Genomic DNA, 10,542 nt, shown 5'->3' with positions numbered 1-10,542 from the left:
TGTGTTGAAAAATGTGTTAGAATGTGTGTTGCTAGCATTCCTCTATAAATTAAAATTAGGGTGGCGGAGTATGTTTTTATTCTTATTTGATTTAGAAACCTTATGGTTATTATTTTATATACTCCCTCCCCTTTAAAATGAGTGTCATTTTAGCCAAAAAAAATTGTTTTGAAATGAATGTCACTTTCAGTTTTCAATGCAATAATAACTTTTTCTTTTCAATTGTACCCTTCAATTAATACTATATACACTATTTTCAAAGTATTATTTTTTCTTTAATGAAAAACAAACCAATAGTTGATTAGGATAATTTGGTAAAATAACACCTCTCTTTTTTTAGTTAATATTCCCTCCGTTTTTAAATATAAGCAAATTTTGATTTTTAAGTTCATACATTATTAATTGAATGAACCTAAAAGTTAAAAATTGCTTATATTTATAAACGGATGGAGTAAGTTTTTTAATATATGTGTAAAAACTTTAAACGACATTATTTTTTAAAAAGGAGGGAGTAGATTTGTTTGTACAAAACGAGGCAAAATCCAAAAAACAAGAAAGCACCAAACTCCTAAGCGCAATGTTAGTATCTCAATGTTACAATGGTCATCAAGAGATAGGATGACCTCAGGAGGGTGATTTCAAACAATAGTTGGCATGGTAGAAGAAGAACATCTCATGTTTGTATTTGGAAACTTAATAGTTAAGAATTAAATTTTGTCAAAAAAGAATGTTAACAATTAAGAAAAAGAATTTTATTCAAGTTTTGTCCTCCTCTTAATATTTTTTACCTTTAATAAATTTATATTCTTATTTCATTTTGAAATTTTATAATTCTTTTTATAGGTTTGGAAACTTAATGGTTAAGAAATAAGAAAAAGAATTTAATTCAAGTTTGTTCCTTTACTCAATATTTTACCTTTCATATTTTTTTTCCTTCCAAATTTTAACTTTTTTATTCTAATTTTGATAGGTTTGAAAACTTAATAGTTTAAAAATAAGAAAAAGAATTTAATTCAAGTTTTGTCCTTTACTCAATATTTTACCTTCACATATCATATTTGTTTTCTTCCAAATTCTAACTTTTTTGTTCTAAAAAGATGGGTGGTCTCTTTGTCCCTTTATTATAAGAACATTTTTCATTTTTACTTTGTCACTTAATTAATGTAAGACTCTTTTCAAAATTTTACATTCATTTTTTTTTTTTTAAATCGGCAAGTTTTTATGATCCTTAATATGTGTTCTAAGGAGATACTCCCTCCGTCCCTTAATAAATGACCTAGTTGACAATATGCATTATTGACTTGATATACTTTGATCATACTTTTCTACTAATTCACAAAGATAAATAATATCATGTAAGATGTTGTTGGATTCGTCTCGATGAGTATTTTTAAAATATTAAATTTTTATAATTTTTTTTAGTAGAGAATTGAAGATATCAAAGATAAAACATATGCATTGATATGTGTGTCAGAGTCAACTAGGTCATTTATTTAGGGACGGAGGGAGTATAAGTTAAGGATATCGTTGGGCTATTTGGGTTGACCTAATGATGTTGGTTTGAAACTTTATAGTGTGGTTCTTTTTAAGATATCAGATTCGGTTCTCTTCGATGTCAATTTGAGTAGAATAGTATAACTTCTTAAGATGACATAATCATTGGAAATGACATTTTCAATAAACTGCCCGATCATCCGCTACACTTTATATAATAATAATAATAATAATAATAATAATAATAATAATAATAATGGTCTTGCTAATTAGTGTCCTCGAGACATTGGTTAAGGAATTTACAAATAGAAATTTTATTTTAAAAATATAAGATGTTACTTTTGATCAAGTAATGATTACACAACTTTTTCATGAAAATTTGTTTGTTTTGGATGCTTAACTAATATCTTTGGGACACTTGTTAGCATTCTCCTAATAATAATAATAATCTAACAAAGAGGCATAATAGATTGTTTAAGGAATTCATCTTAAAAAAAAAAATCATAAAAATCAAAATCAAACAAATATAAAAATAATAATTACACAACTATTCATACAAACTTTATCAACATTTGTTAGTATTTTTTATAATAATATCAATAAAAAACTTTATTATAGTTACCACTTAGGCATCTGTGAAAGCAGTAATAAAAATCAATAAATAACGTTAAATCATTCACAAAATAAAAATAAAATACTAGTCTTGGTAAAATATTTTTATTTAAAAATTGAACTCCCCTTTATACCGATAAAGCATGTGTCTAACTATCCAATTGATCATATGTAATTATATTTAAACAACAAAAAATTGTTAATTTGCATACTGCCGTATAAAAATACATCATAAACCAATCTTTCAATCTGAATCTAATAAACACTGCATTAAGACGATAAATAAAAAAACACAAACAAAAACCAATCTTTCAATTTAAATTTACTCTCTCCGTTTCAAAAAGAGTGTCGTTTTAGCTAATTGCACACAGACTAATGAATGAAATAATGTAGTCAAATGCCATAACAATTTTACAAAATTATCCTAATCAATTATTGGTTTGTTTTTCATTAAAAAATAAATAAAACTTTAAAAGTAGTGTAATACCGAAAATACATTAAAAGTTTAATTTTTTTATATGGTGTCTTAATCATTGAAAGTGACATTTTCAAGAAACTGGCCCACACTTTGGTTGCCCTTTATACAAAAACATTAACAAAAAGAATCTTATATAGGCACCTGTTAAAACAGTAACAAAAATCAATAAAACTTTATTTTTGAGAGGTCAAAAATCAATAAATAATATGTTAAATTCACAATATAAATAAATAAATAAATAAAATAATATTTGTTGGACATATCTCTAGCAATCATCACCCGAATAATTCCAAATGAAACAGCGGGCTTATTCCAATACCAAACCATCAATTATATTACAACTCTCCTAACTTATATGCTTTTATAAAACCCTTCACAAATTCATTCATACACATCAATTCTCATTTTCATTTTCTTCACATCAATTCTAAAAAATTATCTTCATCATGTTGGGAAAGAAATCCCATCACTTGATCCGAAAATTTTCAGAACTATTAGTGTTTGGTGAAAGTACAACCGGGCTTTTCGACACGATCGGAAGTCCTAGAAGCCCGTTTGAATTGAGCTCAAAGATTCAATCACCAAAAGGATTAAAAAGCTATGAATTTGGTGGTGTTGGTCTTGGAATTGTGGTAGCTCTTGATAAATCCGATAACGATTTTGTCGGGTACGAGGTTGTTCCAAAACATGTTTGTACACCTAAGACGAATCAATCAGGAGAACCGATCACAATTCCAATTCAAAATCATCACCAACAAAATGGAAATTTTGCAAATGAGATTCTTGTTGGAAGTCCAGAAGATTACACTTATGTGACTTACCATGATGAATCTAATAAACCTATCACTAAGGTTTTTTATGATGGTGGTGAAGAAAGTGGAATTTTGAAACATGATTGTTATACCTCAAAAAACATCAACAACAACAACGTTGGTGTTTTCAAAAGATCCCCACCAACACAAACTTTAGCTCAAGCTGAACCATCATATCCAACCTTGGATTTTCTCAATTCATGTCATTTGTGCAAAAAGAATCTTCATGGCAAAGACATATTCATGTACAGGTACTACCCAAATCTAAAATTAAAATTGTTCACAAATTTTCGCGTCTCTTAAACTTAGCGACGAAATTAGAGACAAATTTTTACTGTCCCGTCTCTAAATTTTCGTCGCTAATTAAATTTTAGACACGAAATTTTTTCAATTTTTTTTTATCAATTTTTTGACTAATTGGTAATTTTAATTTTGGTGTGTAGAGGGGAGATAGCATTTTGTAGCAATGAGTGTCGTTCAAAGCAAATAATGATGGATGAGAGGAAAGAGAAGTGTAGATCATCATCAATGGAGTTGTCAAGTTCTCCATACACAAAGGACCAAATGTTTTCAACTGGGATTATGGCACTTTAGAGATTAATACTTTATCATATGATATGATTTATATCATATGATAATTTAAGGCTATATTTACATAATTAAGATAAGATAAGATACTTTGGTTGAAACCAAAAGGAATTTTTGATCGGAAAAAATACAGAGATTTTGAATTTGTGAAACATAGTAATAAATTGTTTCTTCTTTCTTTCTTTTTCCCATTTTTGTTTGGGAATTTTCTGTGGCAGAGAACTATGAAGTTGGGATCTCAATTTTGCACAGATTTTTGGTTGTTCTGTTCCTGAGTTCTGTCTAAGATATGAACTTGTTCAATCAGATATTTTATGAATTCGATTTTACTGTTTATTTTGTTTATTGTTGTTTATCTTTTCGATTGAAGGAAACATACACATTAAAAAAGATAATCGAGTAATTTTATTCCATAAACAAACTCACTTTGATTGTCTCAGTAGTGTTGGTTTGAAATCTTAGATTGTATTCCTCCTCAAGTTTTAATTCAATTGTCTGATGTCAATTTATGTAGGATAGTTATGGGTTTTATTACTTTCAACATAAAAAAATTATAGCAAACTATCCTATGTGACTTACCACCACCTCATCAGTTTTCTAATAAAAATGAAGAAAAAACATAAAGAGATAAACTTGTGCGTGTTTGTAATGATAAAAGACACACATGAGAAAAAAGAATGATAAAAGACAATCTAATATAATTAAATAACATAAAGGACCATTGAATTAAAAAGAATGATACATTTGTTTGGACTGATCAGTGGTTGGATGGTATTTTGTTGGTGGTGCAGTTTAGACGCTTGTATGAGTTAAGTGTCAATAAGTTGAGTTCAGTGTGGGATATGCATGCGTCAGGCTGGGAAGAGGAGGAGTAGTGTGGCAGTGGAGGCGGAGATTGTGGGAGTGGGAGGAGGAGCTGTTAAGGAAGTGTAGGCTGTTGTTATCTGATGTTACTTGGCAAGTTCAGCTCTCTGATCAGTGGAGGTGAAGGCTTGAGGATAGTGATGTTTACTCTGTGCGTAGCACTTACCATATGCTCACATCAGATGACAGTCAGGTTGTGAATGTGGTATCAGATATGATATGGCACCGACATGTCCCAGTTAAGGTGTCTATTTTTTCTTGGAGACTTCTCCGCAACAGGTTGCCAACCAAAGCGAATCTTGTGGCTCGTGGGATTCTCTCTCAGGAGGCGCAAATGTGTGTGACCGGCTGCGGTGAAGTGGAAAAAGTTAATCTTTTTTTTTTCTTGTACTATTTTCAGTGGCATTTAGTTTGTCGTTGGATTGTGGTCTCTGGGGCTGATCCGTTTGATGGTGCTGACTGCTGACCATTTTCTCTAGTTTTCTCATTTGATAGGCGGACCGACAACTAAAAGATCTTTTATACAACTCATGTGGCTTCTTTGTGTTGGAAAAAGTGAAAATTCATTCCTACTGGTGGATGAAGGCGGCGAATGTTGTTCATGTTTTAGGAGTTCATAGTTGGCTAACATATCCTCTTGCTTGTCTAGGCATTGGTTAGTCTTGTTATTTTGTTTGTTGAACTCTTGTTGTAACTCTTATCGCATTTGTGCTGAAGATGCGGTTATGGTGTTGTTAATATATATTCCATTTTTACTTGTTAAAAAAAAATTATTTACCTATTTTTTTATATAGGTTAAGAAAGGGATGTTAACTTTTTAAAAAAGCCAAAGCAAAATATATTACCAACTAAAAGTTACATTACAAATAAACCAAAGCAATAAGGATATGACTAGGGTGTGTTTGATTCAAGCTTACCAAATTTATTTATAGGAATAACATTCCTTGGAATATAAAGATGAGAATATTATTCCAAGATATTTAGAAAAAATATGTTTGGTTAACTTTATAATATTCCTATGAACCATAAAAATAGGGTTTATAATAGGTTACTACGTATAAATTTATTTCCATCTCCATGGGAACTTTATTCCCACCCTTTTCTTTGGGAAATTTTTTTTATTACCAAGAACATTTTATACCCGGGAATAAAATTTAGTAAACTTGTAACAAACATAGGCATATATATTTATATCATTTTATTACCATGAATCAACAAATATAACTTGAAACAAACACAAATGATAGTCAAAATCAAAAGCAACATATTTAAATGTTCAACACACTCCCCACCACTTCCTCCTTCCAAGCAAACAATCTCCTCCGTCATTTCTACGCCTTCCTATTCACTCCCCAACCTAAAAAATTCATTTCAGATACATGCGCCAATTTATTTTCCACCAACTCATAAATCCTTCTACATCTAACATTAAAAGAAGATCAACCGAGCCAAGGATTCCTCCAAAACAAGGTAGATGAGCCATCTTCATCTCACGACCAAAATTATCGATCAACCAACCTCCATCTACCAATCTAACTCCCTCTCTCGTCGTATTCATTGTATGCCACCATACTGATCCCATACATCCCTAAAACACAATCACCCTCCTTCCTCATCATATTGAGTCCCCAACACGCTATACTATAAACTCTACCTCTCCTCCTTCATCGTCCAACACCACTAACCAATTATAGGTAAACTAAACTTCTTAAGCCTCCTAACCTCCAAACCACCATCTTCTTTTGTCAAATAGATTGTATCCCATGAAATGCATTAAATAAAGATTCAAGGAAAGATATGATATATGAGAGAGCCTTGAAGAAGGAAAGAAAATATACTGGTTTAGAGCACAAAACAGACTTAAGAAGAATCAAATGAACCCTCATCGAGAGATTCCTACCCTTCCACCTTGGCAGTCTACTTTTAATACGATCAATTAGAGAGGACCAAAAATTAATTTTTTGAGGATCACCACCAATAAGCAGCCCCAAATACAAAAAAAAAAAAAAAAAAAAAACAAAAAAAAGGTGCACATGTTTAGAGTTCATAACCAATGATACCTCTCATGCATCCATAAATGGCTTCAAATAGAATTAAAACAACTTTCAAAGCTCTAACATTATCCCGACTTTGAACTCCCACCAGCAAAGTATCATCTGCAAACTATAGATTGGAAATAGTTGTAGTAGTATGATCCCCCAAACAGTAAGCTGTAAACAAACTTGTCTCCACCAAAGCATACATCAAGACATTTAAACCTTCAACCGCTAACACAAAATGAAATGGAGAGAGAGGGTCTCCTTGACGAAAGCCTCTTTCCATCTTAAATTATTTAGTCGAACTGTCATTCACAAGCACTGATGTCATTGTCGTAGTCACACCTTCTAAAATCCACTTACGTCACAAAGTCGGAAAATTCATTTTTACCATCACATCTTCCAAGTATCATCAATCCACCTTATCATAGGCTTTCTCAAAATCAACCTTAAAAAGTAATATATCTTTCTTCAAATTATGTGAATCATGCACAATCTCAATAACAATAAGAATACCATCGAGGATTGCCAATCTTTTTTACAATAGCTGACTGAGACTCAAAAATTACTTTACCATTAGTTTTCCCTATCCTGTTTGCAGGCACTTTCGATAAAATTTTATACTAGCAACCCACCAAAGAAATAGGTCGAAAATCAGCCAACCGCTGAGGGCTCTCAACTTTAGGTATCAAAGGTATGAAAGTACTTTTAATATCTTTTGTTAATTTACCATTGCAGTGAAAATCAACAAAAAAAAACAGAACAACTCGTCCATCTTTTAAGATAACCCAAAAATCATTAATAAAACCAAGGTTAATTCCATCTGAATCTAGAGTCTTAAAGTCGTCACATTCCCAAACTGCTTACTTTATTTCCCCTGGTGATCGATTTGAAAGAAAGATCATCAATCCCAGATCGATTAGCCCCAACTGACTGAAAATGCATTTGAAAATGTTGGAAAACCGCACCACGCACACCGTTAACATCCTCAACCCGAACACCATTAACATTAATCGATATTAGAGCATTAGACCTCCTCCTTAACGACATAATATCATGGGATTTTTTTGAATAAGCATGTCACTCTCTCAACCAATTTAATCTAAATTTTTGAATGCTCAGAATAGAAAACAACAATTGCTAAATTACATGTAATGTGACTATGCCACTCATTAAAACAATACAAAGAGCCAAAACAAATCAAGAAAACAAAATAGGTTAAGCAACTTAACAGATTTAGACACAATTGGTTGAAGTCATAATCAAGTTCTGTATTCTTTGATTTAAGCCACCATACCGCACCTGAATTTCATGTCGATCACAAAAATCTTCACATGTGATAATTCTTTGTGTGCAAAAAACAAAAACAAATAAATTTTGGCAAAATTATTTCCAAATACTTTTTTTTTAGTAAAACGAAATTATGTCCAAAATACTTTCACAAAGCCAACCTTCTCATGTCAAAGATGAAACTTTAAACAGAAATGTTAACCGGTACCTCCGAGACATCGGTTAAGGAAGCAAATATAGTAACTTTTATTTTGAAAATTGTGTAATCAATTTTTCAAAAGTGAAAAAAGTGTTACTTTTAATTCAAATTTTTCTTTTTGAATTCCTTAACCAATACCCTAGGCGGGAACACTGGTTAACAGGACCCAACTTTAAATATGTCCCTCCAACCCATGTTTATAACACTTTAAACTACAACCTCATTGATCTACAAGCAATCTCTAACACCATTTTCTTAAAAATAATAAATAAATAAAATTGCTAAGAAAATGAGTACAAAAAGTAAAAATGCATATAAAATATAATGATCTATAATGGAGTTTCCATATACCTATTTTTTCCTATTCAAAATAACCATAGACGTCGCTTTCTTATATCAATCAATCATTAAGCTCTGTTTGGTAAAAATAGCGGATAGCTGATAAGCTAGCTGATAGCTTTTAGCTTATAAGTTAGCTGGTAGCTTTTAGCTGATAAGCTAACTGAAGTGTTTGGTAAAAATAGCGGTTCAACTAGCTGATAAATGTAAAATGACATAAAGGGTATTCTTAATTCATAATAAAAATTATATCATTAATTTAATTATTTGTAATTTTGTAAATTAATTTTTCTTTAAAAAAATACTTTAAATTTATTAATTTAATATATCTTATGTATTATAAATTAAATTAAATTTTATTCACTAAAATTTTATCCTATATTTATTATCATTTAAGTGTTTCTACTTTATAAAGAAAATAACATTTACCTCAAAAACAAAAAAAAAAAAGTAGCACTAATAGAGTAATACTAATAATAGAGAATAAAGAAAATAACACTTACCTCAAAAAAATAAAAATAAAAAGTAACACTAATAGAATAATAGTATTTTGTTTCGTAAAAAAAAAAAAACGAAGGTATATAATTTTTTTAAAAAAAAAAAAAAAAAAAAAGGCCAGCTGATATATATACAAAAATTGGAATAAAGGGATAGTAGTCTTTATTACGTAGCTTATTATAAAAATTATAATGGATAAAAATACAATTTAAATGAAATAATAAGGGTAAAATTGGAAGAAAAAGTGAGAAGCTATAAGCTCAAACGCTACTTGGAATAGCTTCTAAAAAATAGCTTATAAGCTCATGGTAAAAAAGTGTTACCAAACAGAGCTTTTTTTGTCAAACGAGCTTATAAGCTATAAGTTAAAAGCTAAAAGCTCTTTTTTTAGTTTCCCAAACAGACCCTTAGTTTGGTATACCTTTTACAGAAATTTTATCCCCTCAAAACATTTTCAATAAATTATATACAAACTTCTCTAAATTATAAAAAGAAAAATATCAGTTTTAATTTGTGATCATTTGTTCAATCAGCTCTTGTTTTTGGTGTACAATTATTAATTTACTAAATGGTTTTAACTTTTTTAATAATATTTATGAGTACTTAAAAAAGGTTAAATGTTGTCCCAAAAGTGTTTTAAGGGTAAAATATTATAACTAAGAAGTAGTAAATTACCTTTAAATTAGTAAGATAGCATGTTTTCAATGAAGTCCATAACGATAAAGGTCATTATATCATTCTGTTGAGATATTTCTTTTTAAACAATCTACCGACTTATACATTTTAGCATTTCGATAAATAAAATAAAATAAAAAGGATGAAATACTTTTCAATATGGTATAGAGGTGCATCAATTTGTTTTATTAAAACAGTACATAAATTTAGCACTTTTTTATACTTTGAAATAATTACTCCACCACTCCATGAGAATTGAGAAGGGATCCGGATCCATAAAAGGCATAACAAGATATTTTTAAATAGTGTATCTAAAAAAAACTTAATAGCAGCTTTAGCCCCCAATTTTTTTTAAAGTTGCGATTTTGATCTCCTAAAAAAAACCTACAAAGCCACTCCTTAAGTTTTGCAACTGTAGCAATTTTGGTTCCCAATGTCAATTTTAACTCGGTCTATGCTGACGTGACACCTTAAGTGAGGTGCCACGTATTTTTTTTTATTTTTTTTTCTTGCCAAAAATTGGCCTTGTTGGGCCAAAACTGCTATAGTTGCAAAACTTAGGGGGTGATTTTGTAGTTTTTTTTAGGAGGCCAAAATCGAAACTTCGTGAAAGTTAGGGGACGAAAACTGCTATTAAGCCAAAAAAACATTTTAAAA

General features: G+C 30.1%; 1 protein-coding gene across 1 annotated transcript; it reads left to right on the top strand.

The window, feature by feature from the left end:
- Window positions 1–2,884: 2,884 nt before the first annotated feature.
- LOC11444973 (FCS-Like Zinc finger 14) lies at window positions 2,885–4,327 on the top strand. Its single transcript, XM_003595309.4, has 2 exons — window positions 2,885–3,647; window positions 3,840–4,327. Exons 1-2 carry the CDS (start codon window positions 3,031–3,033, stop codon window positions 3,988–3,990), a joined length of 768 nt encoding a protein of 255 aa, XP_003595357.1. The 5' UTR covers window positions 2,885–3,030; the 3' UTR covers window positions 3,991–4,327.
- The last annotated feature ends 6,215 nt before the right edge of the window (window positions 4,328–10,542 follow it).

Source organism: Medicago truncatula, chromosome 2 (genome assembly GCF_003473485.1).
Source record: "Medicago truncatula cultivar Jemalong A17 chromosome 2, MtrunA17r5.0-ANR, whole genome shotgun sequence".
NCBI lineage: Eukaryota > Viridiplantae > Streptophyta > Magnoliopsida > Fabales > Fabaceae > Medicago > Medicago truncatula.
The sequence above is the reverse complement of the archived record's forward strand: the minus strand, read 5'-3'. Positions and strand labels throughout refer to the sequence as shown.

Bases quoted from the DNA above. Each gene is read 5' to 3' on its own strand.
- LOC11444973 (XM_003595309.4), top strand. From the start codon at position 3,031: ATGTTGGGAAAGAAATCCCATCACTTGATCCGAAAATTTTCAGAACTA. The intron at 3,648-3,839 runs GTACTACCCAAA...TTTGGTGTGTAG, and splicing joins AAAGACATATTCATGTACAG to AGGGGAGATAGCATTTTGTA.